At 32.1% G+C, this 19610-nt stretch overlaps 1 protein-coding gene across 1 annotated transcript in view; it reads left to right on the forward strand.

Annotated features, from left to right (window-relative positions):
* Window positions 1-19610, forward strand: part of KIAA2026 (KIAA2026 ortholog) — a 91991-nt gene that overhangs the window by 66154 nt on the left and 6227 nt on the right. The window contains exons 5-6 of the mRNA XM_012647407.1: window positions 820-909; window positions 16485-16600. Of these exons, the coding sequence (XP_012502861.1) occupies window positions 820-909; window positions 16485-16600 (206 nt within the window). The remainder of the gene's footprint in view (window positions 1-819; window positions 910-16484; window positions 16601-19610) is intronic.

The following is a 19610-nucleotide window of genomic DNA, read 5'->3' on the forward strand; positions in this document are numbered from 1 at the left end:
TTAGGAAAAAAGTATATTGAATTAATTAGAGAAGTTCAGTATGATTTTACAAGAACTAAATTGTAGTTACTAATTTTTTTAATTGTTGCTGACACTTCATTGTTTAAAAATTTAGTAATTAAACCAAGCTAGTTCAGTTATTAATAACTAAGAATCAATTATTTTGGCCATTTGCCCACATTATCAAGGTGAAATAAAAAGAACCATACAATTATGAAAGGAAATAGATACTATTTGTGGAGATGATTTTATTAAAGACTAATAAGCTCATATTAAGAATGTATACTTAATTTCATCCAAATCTTTAATATATTACATATACTTGTAATCTTTTGTTACTAGCAATCCCAACAGTAATAACTAAGGTTTGTTAAATTGTATAGTTAGCAAACCAAACAAAGGTATAACTACAGTTCTCCAGGGGTGCACTTCTTCACCGAATAGGAGGCTGCCTGGTGAAGCATTTGTTAAAGGTGATTCAGTAACTTGTGAAATCTAGGGTGAGTTTCCAGATCTTTGTCATTCTGGGCTGAAAGTTAATGTTAAGAAAGTACCTGGATTATAAAGCAAACTGAGAGGTGGGGATGTGGGATGAAACCACCAATGTTGAAATTTCAGCTTCTTTTATACTAATCCTGAAGTTCATACATCACAACAAGTAAATATCTTTTAAAATATAAACTGAGAGCTTTCCTTGCCTTTTACTATTACAGAGAAAAATAATGGTGAATTCAGTGTGTGTTAAAACAACTTCTGTTACCACATTTTGGGTGTTTTATATTATGTGTTATCAAGCTGTGTTTTTGTGTTTTATTTTAGCTTATTTGCACTAATCTTGATGAACTCAGGGAATTAATCACAAAAATCGAGAATGAACTCAAAGATCTGGAAAACAGTAGAAAAAAATCGGTAGGTGTTGATCCAAAAGTTCTATATATTGTTGTCAGCATTAAAATTTATTCCTGCTTTTTTCTAAAGCCTTTTTTTTTGATTTTGTTCTCCTGGATTACAATGAAAATTTGCAATGAAAGATAGAAACATTGTTTCTTTTATTTCTCCTGTGTGGTCTAGTTTTCATTTTTAGTAGACAAAAATGGTGCCAGGGGCAATTAAATTCATTTTGTTTACCTGGTTTATATCAGGTATAGTTTTAGATACTTCCCAATACACTGGCTGGTTGTTTTCTGACTGGTAGTTTTTTGGGTAATGCTTACCTTGCAAATATTCTTAATTAATAATCATGCTTTTAATGGAAGTTTATTGCTTAGTAACATAAAATTTTAATTAAGTGTAACATAAAAGCAAATGAAAATTTCTTAATCCTGCCCCAGATAATTTGTATGTGTGCTTAACAATATAACTTTTTAAAGAACCTTTATCAGCTGAAAGTTTTTTTTTAACTTCCACTGTGCATTCTAAATTCGTTATTAATCTTTACTTTCATTTTCTAATTTTTTTGTTCTCGAGAGACTAGAGTATAAGAGCATTATATTATTCACCCAATACTTGGTAGAACACTCAATTTTGCTACTTATTAAATCAATAATGCTATTTAACTGGCATTTATAGTGGGCTTATGCACAAATTTAAAACACAATTACATACCAATAAATAAATGGAGAAGGAAGGCTTTAAACACGGAATAAAATGAGTCTCATCATTTAAAAAAAAAAACAAACCTTTGTTTTATGCCTTAGGAATGTCATGAAGCTATTTTTAGGTCTTTGCCCATAACCTGTTAATATAAATATGTATATAATACGGTTAGTGATGCAGCAAGTTTGGTATCAGCAGATTTGTAGTAGTCATTTTATATACTGTTAGGAAAGATGTATTTGTAGCACTCCAAAGGGAGGAGATCAAAATACCATAAAATTACAACCTTCTGTTGTAATTAACACGAGAGTTAATTAACACGAGAGTAAAAACAGGCTTAAGCATTTCAGAAGTCTTGTGTGATATACTTGAGATTATTGCTTAATTTAAGAAATAGAGTAATGTTCATAATGATAGTCATCAATTAGCAAGAAAACATTATATTCAGTATATAATCTGAGAATGTAGAAAACTGTACATTTTAGAAATAATTCCATTAAAAATGGTTTAGACCCTTATTAGACTCTTATGTTTTCATATGTGTACTTTAGGTATGTGGGCAGTCTCTTGATGTGGAAGATCAAGTATTAAAATTTACTGCTGTGATATATTCTTCAAATAAACATTTATATTAATATTAAAATATGTTCTCTGCAGCAAAAAGTCTTTATTTATTTGATGTTTTATGCTCAGAAAGGACTGATTCTGTTCTTTAGTAGGAAAGAATAGTCTTTTGAAAATCAGAATGTTATTTATAGTTTTTTGCAGGAGCTCTTTTTAGTGAGGTGTTCGTTATATTTTATTCTAAACAAAATTGTGTTAAATAAATTTGCTGATTTTTTTATGCTGCAGTTAAATATAACTTACTTGAATTTATTCCCATATTATAAATTAGAGTTTTTATTTGTTTTCTAATGGATAGTTTTAAGCATAGTTTATTTAAATACTTACTTATGGCATGTATTACAGGAGAAAAATACTTTTGCAGCACCCTAGAATTTTTCTTTAAAGCCATCCACCTCGCTTCCATTGGTGTTATGAGGTATAAGCATATTGCCTTCCTTCACAGGAACAAGTAGAAGAGTAAAAGAAAAATAAACTACAAATACTTGACATTATATTCCTTAAGGACATATATATCAGAAAATTTTAGATTACGTAAAGGGTTTAATTGATTAGATTTGTCTCTATAAACTTTTGACTTACCCATGCCCTCTGTTTATTTGCATATTATTAGTAGTTTTAAAATATGTTTTTCACTCTTCAAGAAATAGAAATTCTTGGAATTATACTTAGCAGGGATAATCTTACTGATATTACCAACATATGAGCTATATCCTCTTAAGTTAAACTGTCTAAAAGATTGTTTATGTGAACGGATTATCTCAAACAATGAAATGGCTACAGAGCATAAAACAAATAGTGAAAGTTTGCATTGCAGTATCATTCCTTATTTTGTATAAAAGTTAATGAGTGTGATAAATATATAAAAGTTATAGGAATTAACTTTATTGAATGTTTATGTTAATATTTAATACCAGTTTATTTGTCTGGCATCATTTGGGAATAAGGTGTTCCGCTTAATTGAATTTTCTAGACAACTGAAACTTAAACCTTCGATACTAAAACTCTTATTTTATTTTATTTATTTATTTGTTTGTTTATTTTTTGAGACAGGGTCTCTGTCGCCCAGACTGCAGTACAGTAGTGCTATCATAGCTCACTGCAACATCAAACTCCTGGGCTCAAGCGATCCTCTTGCCTTAGCCTCTTAAGTAGCTGGGACTGTAGGCTGATGCCACCACACCCAGCTAATTTTTTATTATTATTATTACTATTTTTTTTTAAAGAGATGCTCCCACCTCAGCCTCCCAAGTCCTCCACCATGCCCGGCTAATTTTTTTTTTTAAAGAGATGAGGTTTCTCTATGTTGCCCAGGCTGTGGTCTTGAACTGCTGGGCTCAAGTGATCCTCCCGCCTTGGCCTCCCAAAGTACTGGGATTACAGGTATAAGCCATCATGCCCAGCCATTAATGAAATGATGAACCATTAATGAAAAGGATTTCATTAGTCATTTAATGGAAAACTTGCCTGCTTCCTTGTACTATACTGAACATAATTTAACCCTTTCTTGATGACTCAAGGGTTATCATTATGAATATCAATAATTGCATTGTTACTCTGAAAATCTGTTGATATCAGTAGCTGTAATTAAACATTCATCAAAGGGCTTTTATGCTGCATATTTTTAAGAATTTTGTTTGTATTGTTGCTTTTGTTCTGTCTCTTTTTCATTGCCAGGCTGTCTGTCACCTGTCATTTCTTGTGTGTCTTCATATACTTGCCCTAGCTGATATACTGTGGATTAAGAAAGCAGGTAACCATACTTACGAAAACTGGGCTCATGGTGAGGACCCAAGGGACTTTTAATAATGAAGTATATGAACTTGGTGATAGTGATAGCTATTTTGACTGATTCCTTGTCTTCTTGGCTTCCTTCACTATTTTCAGACAAATGAAATATTAATATTGATCTTCATAAGAGGATATCACTGTCAAAGCTAAAATAGTATTTAGAGTCAAGATAATTCTATTATTCATTATCAATGTTCATATCTACAATAATGGCTCCAATAACAAAGAAGATATATTCTCTATAAACATTTGGTTGTCATAAATGTTATTAATAAAGATAGAAATGACAAATGATAGAAGATTTAACATGGATTCATATAAACACCTAGCTGCTTCAGGAGGCTTCTCTGCAGGGCCTTTCCAGGTAGTTTTTCCTACCAAAGGAATGAGGAAGAATGATCCGATTTCCCCACCTAGGTTAATATTCCATTTAAAAAGTTTTTTTTTGTTTTTTTTTTTTTTTTGAGACAGAGTCTCACTCTGTTGCCCGGGCTAGAGTGCCCTGGCGTCAGCCTAGCTCACAGCAACCTCAAACTCCTGGGCTCAGGCAGTCCTCCTACCTCAGCCTCCCAAGTAGCTGGGACTACAGGCATGCGCCACCATGCCCGACTAATTTTTTCTATATATATATTTTTAGTTGTCCAGATAATTTCTTTCTATTTTTTTAGTAGAGACGGGGTCTCACTCTTGTTCAGGCTGGTCTCGAACTCCTGACCTCAAGCGATCCACCCGCCTCGGCCTCCCACAGTGCCAGGATTACAGGCGTGAGCCACTGCACCTGGCCTTAAAAGTTTTTTGTTTGTTTGTTTTTTAATTAATAAACTTTATTTTTTAGACCAGTTTTATGTTTACATTAAAAAGTTTTTTAACCTCCTAGAAGTTTTGCCATTGTATTAGATTTACAGTCTTTTAAAATCTAAATTGTTTGCTCATTCTTGCAGGACAACTAATTTCATTTATGGTTAATAATGTGAAGAGAGAAAAGTGCTTAAATTTCTCAACTTAGTTCAGTTGACCCATTACATTTAGGGGCTTAGTCAAATAAGACTTAACATCCTTTAGATCTTTCAGTGCTATACTTAATTATCTACCTGAGATTTATTTAAATTGAGACCTCTGGTTGAAATAAATATATAGAATGACAAAGTCCTTTAATTTTGTCTTTCTCATCATTATTTAGATCATAGGATTCTTTAGTGATCTAAAGGAGAAATCACAACATTTTATTTTTGTGGATTTAATTAAAAGATAAAATTTGCATTTTGCTTAATTATTTGAAAAGTATCCTTTTTAGTCTAGGAAATTTATTTTCCAGAAAGATAGAGCTAAGATACTGATAAATTTATCTGATCTTACTGTATTTGAAATTTGTTAGACATTATTATTTTCTAAATAATAAAAATTGGTAGATTTTGCCAAACTTAGATGTTTAAGGTTTTCATATGATCCCTTTTTCCTTCATATCTGCTTAATTTCCATATGCTTCATATCATAGTTTAGATTTTCAAAAAAATTTCAGTCTTCAATAAGGAAAGATCTGTGTAGAGATTGGGTAAAGGAAAAGTGAAAATTTGGCAACAAAAAGATGCTATATATATAAGAAAAGGAACTTCATCTGAAGTATATCATAAATGAATGTCTTATCAATATTGATAAATTAAAATTTTAAATATAAGACTATATATTTTATGATACATCTTTTAGCAGATAAGCACCTCAGCACTGAGCAAGATTTAAGACAGGTATCAATTATTTCTAAATTTTATATTCTATATGTAAGAAAAACTATAAAACTGCTTATACTCTTTTTATCCTGTAATGCTATTTGGAATTTAACTTTTATTCTCCCCATTTCTTCCCCCCATCCCCTAAAAATAATTTACACAGTGTTGTGTTTAGCAGACTACCTCTAATAGTAGAAATTTGGAAATAGCCCATATGTCCAAAGTAGGGAGATGACTGACTAAATGATATTAACACAGTGGTATATAGCTAGTAAAATGAAATACTGGTAAATCATTGTTACAACATGGAAATATTTGTGAAATGGTAAATTTTAAGAACATACAAAATAATATGTGTATAATGATTAGAGTATGTATAGAAGCATGTTAAAAAGGAATTTCAAGTAATGGATAAAATTAATCTTTGTTAAGTTCTTAAAATAATTAAATTCATAATGCAATAATAATACTTTTCTTACTTAACCAAAGAATGTACATTAGCTAGACCAAACATTGGAGAAGTCAGAAACTTAGATCAGAGATAGGAATACCCCATTTTTTGGTCACAGAGTTCTTTATAAGCCAGTGGTTATTAGGGCTTGATTTTCTTCCCCTTTCCCCAGGAGACTTTTGACAATGTCTGCAGACATTTTTGATTGTCACAATTGAAGAGGTAGTACTGAGATTTAATGGATGGAGGCTAATAATACTGCTGAACATCCTACATTGTAATGATCCTATAATGTACAGGACATTCCCCCACAGCAAAAAATTATCTAGTCCTAAATGTCAGTTGTGCTGAGGTTGTGAAACCTTGATATAAGCCTATGTTTGCTAAGTGTTCTATTCTTTCATTCTGTATAATGTTGCCAACTTATGGGGAGAAAACAAGTTGATGTTTTGAAAGTTAGGTAGAAATCAATGAAATCATAATACCAGATCCCATAATTGAGAGTATTCTATTACATCATATACCTCTAATTCAGACTTGTATTTGATGGGATTTGTGAATGTCATTGTTAGCCTTTACCCTTCATGATTCCATCAGATAGTGAAGAAGGATTCTTGACCTTAGCTTCACATTTGTCTTAGCTATCTTCAATTCTTTATGATTTGTGGCCTCTTCTAAGTATGTTTACCATTTACCTTTTACCTTCTTTAGTATGGGAAATGAGGAAACTACAAACAACATGGTTGTATATATATTTTCTTTATTCATTTTTAGAAATAAAATGTGATATATTCTTCAAGTGAAGTATAGTAAGGAATGATACATAGGGAAATGGAAAAATATTGTCACATCATTTCCAAAACTTCACTTATTACATGTATTACATGTATTTATATGGACCAAAAACATAATTGCCTATAGTAAAAGCCTGATAGAAGGCAAAGAAATTATTATGCATTAATCTTATTTTCTATCACCTATCAAAAAGAAATTCTACTCTATTATAATGAAGGATGATGGGATTTTTCCCTCTTCTTTTCATTTCATTTCATATCCTATTTTCTTGTAGTGAGGCATCAAATCAATATTATTTTATAGACAGATGTTTAAGTTCAAAATCTACTTTACTACAGTGTAAGAAACGTTAAGTACATTCCAAGTCCTTAAGCCCTAATTAACTTTTATTTAATGGCTTTGGTTGTAGATATGATTGCAATAATTTCACATTGTTCTTAAAATTAGTTTTAGTTAAGGCTTTAACAATTACATCATTGTGTATAATGTGTTTTTTAATTCTAGATCTTCTGGTAAACAAGTTAATAGTTAACAAAACTGAAAACTGTTTCAGCTGTGGGAGGAAAATCAATTTATCTTTAGTTATATTTAAAGCTTTTAAAAATTAACATGACCTTTTGGAAATGCTGAAAAACAGATAAAATAAGTTTTCTTACCTTAGTTATGAATATTAGTCTTATTCATCAGGTAAATGTTTCCTAAATGTCTTCTGTATGCTATGTATATTACCAGGAACTTGGTAGGGATCCAAAGATTAAAACCAAGTTCCTGTATTCAAGGAATTCACTTAAAGAGCTTAAGATTTTATCCTCAACCCCCGGGATAAATTTTTAATTTTAATCAGGGTTGATTGGGCTATTGTCCTTTCATAAAAAATTTAATCTTTATTTTTAAGTTATGTTTATTTAGAAGTCACCAGACACGTTAGATACTTGCTCACATCCCTTAGTTACATGTCTATATGTTGTTTGGGAGTAGAGTGGAAGGGCAAATAACATGGGTTTTATGAAGAATCGAATGTTAACTGACACGTTCAAAATCATAGAAAGGAAAGCTAGATGACAGGAAACGTCAACCAGAACATATATGACTGGTAAGGCAAACAAAGCTTCAATCAACTGTAGTCACTGAATTATCTGAGAATATATTATTTTTATCCTCATCATATCCTACTCTGCTCCACTAAGAACCAGATTTCAGCCCTTGTTAATAGTACTCACTGTTTCTACTTACTGCAGTCTGGCATAGTTTGAATCCCATCAGGGAAACTTTCATGAAAACGCCAGTGAAAAGGCAGAGAGATTATATGGTGTTTTTACATCAGGCAGAGAGTTAATGCTGTATATTCCCAGCATGGAGTACACTTCAAGAAGAGTTGAATTAGGTGACAGATCTTCCCATAGTCAGAGCTTCATAGTGTGGCTTTTATAATTTGCTTTAAACCTTTTTGAAATACTTACCACACATATTATTCGAATGTAAGTAACAATTTAAATGTCACATGTGTTTCAAAGTCCCAATAAATTTGTAAAATCTTCTGTTTAACAGTTAACTTTATTATCTTCCACTGTTCTGGAAAATTGAGTTTAAATCTATTGGGGGGAGGGGGTAAGGCCAAAACATGAGCTTCACATAATTCTGGATTTTTATATTACAGAAGATATGAAAATCTTTGGAAAGACCTTAGTTCAGTGCCTTTTATGAATTGGGAAATAATATCATGAAAAACTTGAGAGAACTGAACCTTAATAAAATTTTCCCACTGTTTCACCAGACTCTGTAGAAAAAAGGGAAGAAAATGATACATTATATATTGAAGGAAAAGTTACTCAGAATCCAGCAAAAAGCAAAAAGGAGCCTAAATAGAGGGCACAGAGTCCACATGTGGATGCTCCAGTACTTTAAAATGGAAAAAGGCTTTATGGGGACCAATTTCTTTTAATGTAACAAGTAGTAGCAGCTGCTTTTAATTAGAACAAGAAACAGTTAAGGCACATTTATTGACAGCACTAATAAATTGAGACACTAATAAATTTTAAAAAGACAATTGAAAAAAACTTAAAAAAGCAAATCTTAGGAGTCTAAAAGTATAATAATCAATAGCTTTAATATAAGAATATAGGTAATACACCTAGAAACCTCAGAGGTGCCTAATAGTCACTGTATAAAAACATAACACAATAACTGGTTCATAATGATGACCCAGGTCTTAGGAGTTAAACTGTATTCATTGTGTTGTCAGAAAATCTGAAAGACTTATATTTTAAGAACATTTCTTAATTTTTTTTAATCTAAAGAGGAAAACTTTTGCACCTAAGGAGGAAATGTCAGTTATCTGAGAAATTTACTTATATATTAACACATTAACTGCCATGTGAGTTGTTTTTAACTCATGCTAGTTTTGAGCCCAGGGCCTCATGAAGCACATATAACTCATGTCTCTTCACCTTGGGAGCCACGAGGACTATTTTACAAGTTGTATATAACTCATGCACAGAAAACAACAAAAAATAACAAATTTTTTATTAAATTAGGAAGGATTGTTTTGTTTTCTAAGTTTTTATTCTGTTTTCATAATAAAACACTGTGGCCCCAAGGAAAAAAAATTTTTTTCTAGTGTGCCAGTCAATGTGTTAATAGTTGAATACATATTGTGGGCCTCTTTTTGTATTAGGCATTGTGATAGAGTATGAAAAAATAAAAATAAATAGGACCTGCTTTTAAGATATTTCCAACCTTAATTTCACTTAGGTGGAACTTTTTATGCCCCTGTGATGCCAAATAAACAGTGTTACTTAGTCATTTAGATTGTGCCATGAATTGCTGGAGAACCTGCCTTTCTGATAGCATGTATAGATTTGATAAAATTTTATCAACTCGTTTGCTACCATTATTTCACTGAAAACAATCAAATTCAGTTAGTCAGTCATGGTTAATTTGCCATCCAGGGTTCATTCTTCTTTGTAAATGAAAATGGTAGCATATCATCTGTTAACTGTACATTGTTAGATTTTCTTCCCCAGTGATAATGAACTACCTCAATAGGAATGTGACCTGCTGCCAAGTTTTTCCTTCTCTACAAAGTCAGAAGACACAGCAACTTGCAGTGTTACATCATTACTGTAGTTGTTTGCTTCCATATTTTCTATTTAAACGGTAACTTAGAAATATTATGTAAATGTTGTATATAATATTCAATGTATTCAGTGTGGGATGCCTTTAAAATAAAGTACAGATGCTTTCTTTTCCTATTAAGTTAGTCAAGTGAAAATTGGTGAGAGTATCTTAAGAGAAAATAATAGCATATGATATTAATAGTTCACAGAGCTTCTGGCACTTTTAAAATACTTTTTAACTTTTTTCATATTAATATGCAGACATTTTACAATACTGTCAAACTAGCACTTTTTTTTTTTTGAGACAGAGTCTCACTCTGTTGCCCGGGCTAGAGTGCCCTGGCATCAGCCTAGCTCACAGCAACCTCAAACTCCTGGGCTCAAGTGATCCTACTGCCTCCGCCTTCCAAGTAGCTGGGACTACAAGCATGCGCCACCATGCCCGGCTAATTTTTCTCTATATATATGTTTTCAGTTGTCCGGCTAATTTCTTTCTATTTTTAGTAGAGATGGGGTCTCGCTCTTGCTCAGGCTGGTCTCGAACTCCTGAGCTCAAGCAATCCTCCCACCTCGGCCTCCCAGAGTGCTAGGATTACAGGCGTGAGCCACCATACCCGGCCTCAAACTAACACTTTTTTAAGAGACTGTATGCCAACAAGATCAATGCAATGTTTTACTCCCAAAACTGTGAATATGCAGAAATATGTGACTATGGTAGTAGTTTGTCTAGGTAAGCAATAAGAAAGAAAAGTGAATACTTATTGAATGTAGTATTACCTTTTCATTTAATAGTACATAGACTAAGGAGAATGCCAAATAATTAGTTTATTAAAATACTTAATTGCAATTAATTTTATTTGTGCTATGTTTTTATACATATGGGTTTAGATTATACGAAAACTACTTTTGGATATTGCTAGTGATTTTAAATGAGACATCTTTAGTGCCTGACTGGCTCAGTCGGTAGAACATGAGACTCTTAAATAAGACATGTTTGTGTAGGGATCCACTTGGCTTTTCTAAAAGGTATTTGCATTTTATTTGAAAAGCATAATATATGAATATTTAATTCCTTTTCAAACATAGAATTTATGTCTGTGACAAGAACAAAGCCTGAAACAAAAAATATTTTGTTTTGTGATCCATGTTTCTATGATCTAACAACCTATTTGTAAATAAAAACATACAGAAAAGTAGTATTCATACTTTGATTATATACATCATGTTTTTGTACTGTTCTTTTTAATAAAAATGGTTTTATCATCTCCACAGTGCCTTCTCAATTTAAAAAAGCATTATTGTATTTTTATATAATTTTAATTTTTCTTCATGTGACTGCTGATCCTTTTTTTGTTTAGATAAAACATTACAAGAAAATCTATGTAAGTAACTTAATGGCTTGTATAAACAAGTGACTTTCACCTAAGTTTAACATACAGAGCATCTAAATTTATTAAAATGTGCAAAATATATCCATGGTGATGAGACATTTAATAAATCTACAATTTATTTATTTTCCTCTTTTTTTTCCTTTTAGGTGTCCAATGTCCCCAGCATCAGTAGATTGCCAACTCCCTCTCCTTCCAACACCCCAGCCAGCATTATGCTGGTGCTGTCATACCCAACCCAGATTACTGCAGCAGAATGGAGTTGTTCTTTAGTTGTAAGGTAAGTTTCCCTCCCCTACTCATTTCACACACACAGAGATACAAAGCCTTTTTTCTTTTTCAATATTGTGTAGTTTTGTAAGTTTTTTTAAAGTTTCATTTCCTTTGTAATTCCTTAAGTTATTAATATACTGCACTCAAAAACTTATAAAACTGCATAATATAGTAAAGGACTTATCTTGTGACCATAGACCAGCTCCTTTTTGTAGTAATCCCTATGAAGTTATAAAACTTCCACTGTTTGGTAGTTGGGGCATCTCATGGAAAGGGAGCTGGCAATCTGCAGCTGCAGTGGACATTGGATGAGAAAGCAATGAAAGGTAAGCTTCAAATTTAGACTATACTATATGCCTTTGGTTCCATGGTGCATGCTTGAAATTCATACTTTATGTTAAACTTTATAGTAGATTCATAAAAGAAAAATATTATTCTCCTCTTTTAAAGTGATCTTCCATAAATATTTGAATTATTAAGTTCACATAATGCATTAGGATTCTCTTAGAAAATATTTTTTATCCCTGAAAATAATGAGAATTCTAACATTGAAAACAGTTAATTTATCCCCATATTCACATACCTGTTTATAAAGTGAGGACTAAAATTATATGTATAAAGCTTATTAAATATATTTTTATTAGAGGAAGTTATAGAACTGTTTCACAAATGATCTTTTACTAAACCAGCTACTTGCTGTCATTATCTTTGATTCTGTATTAATCATTGGGGGTAAAGATTGTAAGAGCCTTTCTGATTTTTATTACATCTGCATTCTCTGTTTGAAAATAGAGGAATTCACTGTTTTACTTTTGTTTTAATTCACTTTTAAACTTTAGGTCACTATAATTTTAATTATTGTAATTTTTAAAATTAACAAAATAAATTTTAGATTTTAATTCTTGCATTACAGAGATACCTACATGTAAATATAGGTACTTACAGAATATAATTTAGTTTTTTAGGAATTATCTATTTGAGGACCAAGAGAGACAACATTGTGTAGTGAAAGGAGAGTAGATTTTACCATTTGAGAGATACAGAATTCTAACGTCTACTTCTATTTAAAAGTAGAGTTGTCTCTCGGTATCTGTAGGGGATTGGTTCCAGGACCCCTCCACCCCCACCTCCATCAATACCAAAATCCACAGATGTTCAAATGCCTTACATAAAATGGTGTAGCATTTGCATAGAACCTGCACACATCCTCCTGTATACCTTAAATCATCTCTACGTTACTCGTAATACCTAATACAATTTAAATGTGATATAAATAATTATTATACTGTATTGTCTAGTGAATAATGACAAGAAAAAAGAACTCTATGTATTCAGTATAGATGCAACCATTCGTTTTTTTCCCCCCAAATATTTTCAATCCATGATTGGCTGAATACATGTTTGCAGAACCCACAGATATGGAAGACTACCTGTACTTCCCTGTGTAACTTTAGACAATTTTCTTTAATAATTTCATCCTAGAAGAAACATGATAATTGTTCTTGGTATTTCCCTTATCTGTGTATATAAATAAAGTTGATCAGGCAGAAAAGTTATTACTAGCTTTTAGTTAATGATCTAATTTAAAGTTTAATAAACATTTGTTTTGATTTTTGAATAGATTTCATATTAGACCCAAGGCAGATTGTTACCATCTCTAATTTCTTTTAAAAAATTTATAACTTGTCTTCTCTTTACATTAGTTCCATTGTATACTGTTAAAGTCTGAGACCACCACTAAGGAGAAAGGGACAATTATTTTAATTCCATTTAGGTTTTAAGTATGTTTTGATCAAAGAAGATGATATATGAAACAAGCACTATCAGTTTCCCTTTTACTTTCGGTGACTAAAGCACCTTACAAATACCGATCCCAGAGCAGTAATTCTCAACTTTTTTAAACCTATGCCCCCTTTAATCAACATAAAAACTAGACTCACATACCCCATGGCAGATCATAGGGGTGCCCTTTGTTGAGGTCATTGTATTCTTTATGTATATCTTCTAGGCAAAACATTTTATGAGTCATTACTTTCCTATAATTTGTGTTATGAAAATAATAAACTTTTTAGTCTTTTTCTAAATACAGAATGATTAAATATGCATTTTCAAATTATAAATGAAATACCATACCACCACTACCCCAAAGCGAAAATGCATCATAATAAGGAAAGGGAAAAAGCCCACAAAACATACATAAAGTTAAAAGGCCATAGACATTTTAAAACAGATTAGTGGGTAAGATAGAGTTATATGAAAGTTAGAAATTTATTCTCTGATATTTGAGTTTGTTTCCTTGCATATAGTCTGCTAGTTCAGTAATATATTTCTCCATGTTGGATTAATGAAAAATTAGTAATCAAAATAAAAAGATAAAAACTTTATAATCCTTTTTAAACTCTCATCTACAAAAATTAACATTTTAATTTAGCAGAGACACAAATACAGCTGACAAGTGTCTCGAAATAACAGTATCTAGCTACACAATCTCCCCTTCCTGTACCTCATCTACCTAGACTGAGGTCTTCTGTCCTATACTACTGCTACTAGTCCTTCTGCATCCCCCACCCCATCACTACATGCTAATCCAGACAGCAACCATACTGCTCAGGTTAACTTTGCAGCTGTCAAAGTTCTCCTTGTAACCCCCAGTGAGGACTTCAGCATGCCTGTTGCTCCTTAGTCTTTGAACGGTTTTCCGGTTACTTCTACTACAAAGCATTTTCTCCCTACCTTCATTCCTAATACCTTCTTTCTTTTCTCTTTAGCTTAGGAAAAATTTATTTCCGCTCTTACCATTTCATTTGTGAGCCAAATAGTAGTTGGGAAGTAGAAAAAAAATGTTTCCATGTCTTATTAAAGGGAAAAATCTACGTACTTTCTGGTTTTTATTGAAACAACCCTACCTCATTCCACAGAGGATTTAAGGTAGCTGTCATCTGCCTTTTCATCTTCTTCCATTTCACTTTCCCTAGATAAAAGTCATTTCTTGTTCAGTTTTTTTGTTATCAGTTTAATAGTTTTGTTTTCATGGGTTAGAATAAGAACTTTATCCTATCTTATAACATTTCTTTGAGAAAAATAAACTTTTAAGGTCTAAATCATTGTTAACTTGGATCCTGTGTGTACTTTTAGAACACATTTAATACTAAAGAGGCCTATGTAAATATATTACATGAAGTAAAAATTACTTTTCTTGGGATTTTTTTTCTTAATACTATGATTTGTCATACCACTAAAAAGACAAAAATTAGTGGTTGAGCCTATGTTCCATATTCATTATGTGTGCATACACATATAATCCCACATCTTTCTACTTTCCCCTTCTAAAATATAAAAACCTCAGAGGTAGAAATATAACTGTCTTTTTTTATGTGCATAAATATTCTGTTTAAAGCACAAATTTTTTTTTTGTAAAACTGTACTATTAATCATTTAGGTTTATATGTGACTAAAATTTCCATGACTTAAATGTTGAAGGTGTATATATATATTAAATATATTTGGAAAATTTATGCACATGTTTATAATTTTCTAGATAGTGGTAATTTTTCTGCCTTAATGTTCTATGTATATGCAAATTGTCCGACTTAACAACTGCTATAGCGTAAAGTCTAATTTTATTCATGTTAAATGTGATCCATAACATATATAGTTGTGTATCTTTGTTAGAAATAAAACACATGGATTGTATGGTATGTGATTTATATCTCAAAGCTAGTACAAAAAAATACAACATGGTTATATAACAGATGATAATGATAGGTGTACACTAACAGTGTCGAGGAGTGGGGATTGGCTTCACTGCTATAAATTTGTTCCTATATTATTCAAATAATTTTATGTATACTGGTAAGGTGTGTGTTTGGTAGAGGTGTTCATAGCCTATGTCAGATTGAACATACGTGATGCAGTTCTTAGGAGGTAGTGACGTAGTTCTAACAACTTGGACTTCACAAATCAAGCAGATGTGGGTTTAGGTCACAGGACCTTAACCAAGTCTTTAATCTCTCTAAGCTGTAGTTTCATCCTTTGTAAAGTGAACATAACAATGTAGATACCCCAGAAGGATTTTCATAAATGTTAGAACTGTTTCTAGATACAGATATATAGGAGTGTGTGTGTGTTAAATACCTAGGGTAATACTTAGCAAATTGAGGGCGCATCCGTAATTATTAACTCTTAGTGTAGCATTATAGTATTGAAAACAGTGACTGCTTTGGTTGCTTTTCTGTGCTAGGAACATTTTAAAATAAAATAAATATAAAATATCCTAAGGAGGTTTGTTAAGAAGATTGCTTTTAGGTATAACAAACCTAGCTTTTCTGCCCTTTTTCTCCCTTTTTGGGAAAATTACGAAAACTTTACTGATATGACCCATATTATTTACTTATTTAATGAATTTATATAAATGCTTGTATCATGACCTATATTTAGCAAATCATTTATTAAAACACAATTGATGTAATTAAAAAATTTTTTTGAATTTTTGTCTCCCAGTTGAATGAAAGGGGTTTCATATTTCTCTGGCAGAATTTAGAATTGTTAAACATATAGAATAAGATTTATTACAGGATATTTTCCCCCTTTCTGCAAGCTTCTGAAGAAGAAATATGTTTTTGTTGGGTTATTGGCATCTTGATTTTGTTTTTTAATCAGAAAATAAGGCTTGATATTGACTTTTAGATTAAATCTAAGGGATTTACTTTAAAAATTGTCTTTTTAGGGCAAATGGTATCATCGGAGGCAAGCTGTAAAAGAATTGCATAGTACATTGATACGTCTTTTAAATGAATTGCTGCCATGGGAACCAAAATTAATGAAGGCTTTCCAAAGAAACAGGTACTTCAAGCTTTATGATCTGTTTTACTTATTTTATGGTCCTTAATTTATGATTTGAGGAAGATGTCCTAGAATCATTTAGTGGTTTTTTCATTCATTTGTAATTCAGAGTGCCAACAAGTATGCAAGGCAATTCCTAAGCCCAGAGAAAATAATGTTTAAACAAAACTCCGACTCTGTGACATACATTCTAGTGGAAGAAACAGACAAACTCAAGTATCAGATGGTGAAAAGTGCTGTGAAGAAAAATAATGCAGTGTGAGAGGGATAAGAAAAGGCTGGTTTGGACAGAATGAAGGTTATTCTCACCAAGATGTCAGGGAAAGTTTCCCTGATGAGTTGATGTTTGAACAGAGACCTGAAGGAGATGAAGGAGAGAGCCATGTGGATATCTGAGGGAAAAGCAGAGGGAATAGAAGGTACAAAAGCCGTAAGGTTGGAAGCATGTTTGGCATTTTGAGGTTTCAAATGCAAAGAGGCAAATATAACCAGAGCAGAATGAGTGAAGAAGATGGTAAGAGACAAGAGTAAGAAAAGTAATGGGGAAGGTAGCCAGATCCTGTAAGTCTTTAATGGTGAGTTTTTACACTGAGTGAGATGAGAAGCCACTGAATGGTTCTAAGCAGAGAAGGGACATGATCTGACTTATGTTTTAAAGCAGTTACTGTAGCTGCTATGTTGAGATTAGTGTAATGGGACAAAGACGAAAGGAGGGAAACTAATTACACTAGAACAGTGATACAGGAGAAAAATTGTAGCGCCTTGAACCAGGATAGTAGCAGTGCAGATGCCAAGGAGTGGTTGAATTCTGGATCTGTCTTGAAGTAGGATTGGCAAAATTTAAGGATTAGATATGGGATATGAGAGAAAGTAAAGAGTAAAAAAGATGATACCCAGTATTTTTGGTCTAAACAACTGGAATCATGGAATTGCCATTAACTGAGATAGGGGAAACTGAAGGAGTAGCAGATTTGGGAAGTAGTGGGGAATTGGAGAGTTTGGATTTCAACATTTCAAGTTTGATATGATTTTTAGAGATCTAACTGGTGTCATTAGTAGGCAGTTCAATATATGAGGCTGAGTTCAAGGGAATCAACCAGACTGGAAGTGCAAATTTGGGAGTTGTCAGCATATTGATTATTTTTAAAGCCATGAGACTGGTAGAAATCACCCAGTATGTGAACATAGAAAAAAAAGAGAACTGAACATTGGATTTTCCAACACATGGAGGTGGTCAAAATGAGTAGGACTTAGCAGAAGAGACTTCGAAAGAGTGTTCAGTAAGCTAGGAGGCTAAGAAAGGAAAAATGATATCTTGGAAACCAGGTAAAGAAAACATTTCAAAAAGGAGGGCTGCTCATGATGGGTTGAGGAAGATGATGAATAAGAGTTCATTATTTAATTTGGCAACACGAAGATCATTAGTGACTTTGGCGAGCTGTATTGGTAGAAACATGAGTAAAAGTCTTAGGAGTCTGTTCAAGAGAATTAGGAAAGAGGAACTGAAGAGTCATCTTTCATGGAGTTTTGCTGTAAAGTGGAATAGAGCAATGGGACAGTACCTGGAAGGATAAGCTGGAGTTAAGAGAGAGTGTTTTGGTATTTGTTGTTGTTAGTTTTTATTAATGGGAGAAATAACATGTTTGTATACTGATGGACATAATCTAATAGACAAAAAATGGATTTAGGCAAAGGAAGGGACATTTGGTAGAGTGTTGTCCTTCATTAGGCAAGAGAGGATGCATTTAAGTAGAGGTATTAGCTTAGGGAAGGAGAAGGAGAGTATGAGTACAAATTAAGGTAAGTTGCAGATGCGGTGTAAGCATGTGAAAGTTCTCTTCTGATTGCTTTCGTTTTTCATGAAATAAGAAGCAAAGTCATTAGCTGAGGCTAAGATAACTGAGAGTAAGAAGGGAGGAGAACTTCATACTATCCCCACATAGATATTTTTTCATTCCAATCTTACAAATTGAATGGGAAATTCATTTTATAATGATCATTTGGTAACCCATTCTAGTATTGTACAGCCCTCACTGCTCCATAAAAAAACCTTAAGGAATAATTTAAAACATAAATAAATTGAGAGTATTTATTAACTAACATTTATAGAATATTTATGTGCCACACATACTATGAAGTAAGTACTATTATTATTCCCATCATACAAATAAGTAAACTGATACTTAGCAAGGTAAGGAATTTTCCCAAAGTCTTATGACTAGTAAGTGACATAAGTAGAACTTAAAATCTAATATGCACAAATAAGAATTTGTAACAAAAATAATTTGGAGAGCATATATTCAGATGTATTTTTTAAACAAACAAAAAAGAAACTAAGGGTAAAGTTTGAGGGTAAAGTAGAGAATTTAGTTGAAGGCAAAAGTAATTATAAAGGATCTGTAAAATACCATGTTTCTATCTCTCCATAGTTTCTCAGAAATACAGCTATTATGTTTTTATATAAAAAAATCTGTGAAGGTTAGATTACTTTTAGGCTTTGTTTCCCTAGGCTTAATAAAAAAAATATGTCTAGTAAGACGAAAGGTTTAGATAAGATTACTTCTAGGATTAAATGATGGATTTGTTTGTTTGTTCCTTTCTGTATAATAGTCACAGTAATAGATACTGTTGTTTAGAATTTCTTGATTAAATTTTTTTAAATGACCTTTTAAATAATACCAATACTTCATTGCTAACATTTATAGAGATGGAGCACCTACCACAGGCCAGGCACCATGCTGTGCCCTCCAAACCCATTAAAGAAATTCATAAACATCTTGGGAAATACAGACTATTTTACTGATGAGAAGTGAGTCACTTATAGAGATTAGATAACTTCACAACAAGGGAAGCTCACTCAAGATCTCTTCACCTTGTATAATTCACCTTGACTTCTTAAAGGACTGACACCGTTCTATCTTCCAAATATTAATATTTAAATCCATCTCATAACTACAACAATAAAATGTGAGTTAACGACAGTGATCAAGTGTCTTCACAAATAACGCCA

This window comes from Propithecus coquereli, unplaced genomic scaffold (genome assembly GCF_000956105.1).
Source record: "Propithecus coquereli isolate 6110/MARCELLA unplaced genomic scaffold, Pcoq_1.0 Scaffold267, whole genome shotgun sequence".
In the NCBI taxonomy this organism is placed as follows: Eukaryota; Metazoa; Chordata; class Mammalia; order Primates; family Indriidae; genus Propithecus; species Propithecus coquereli.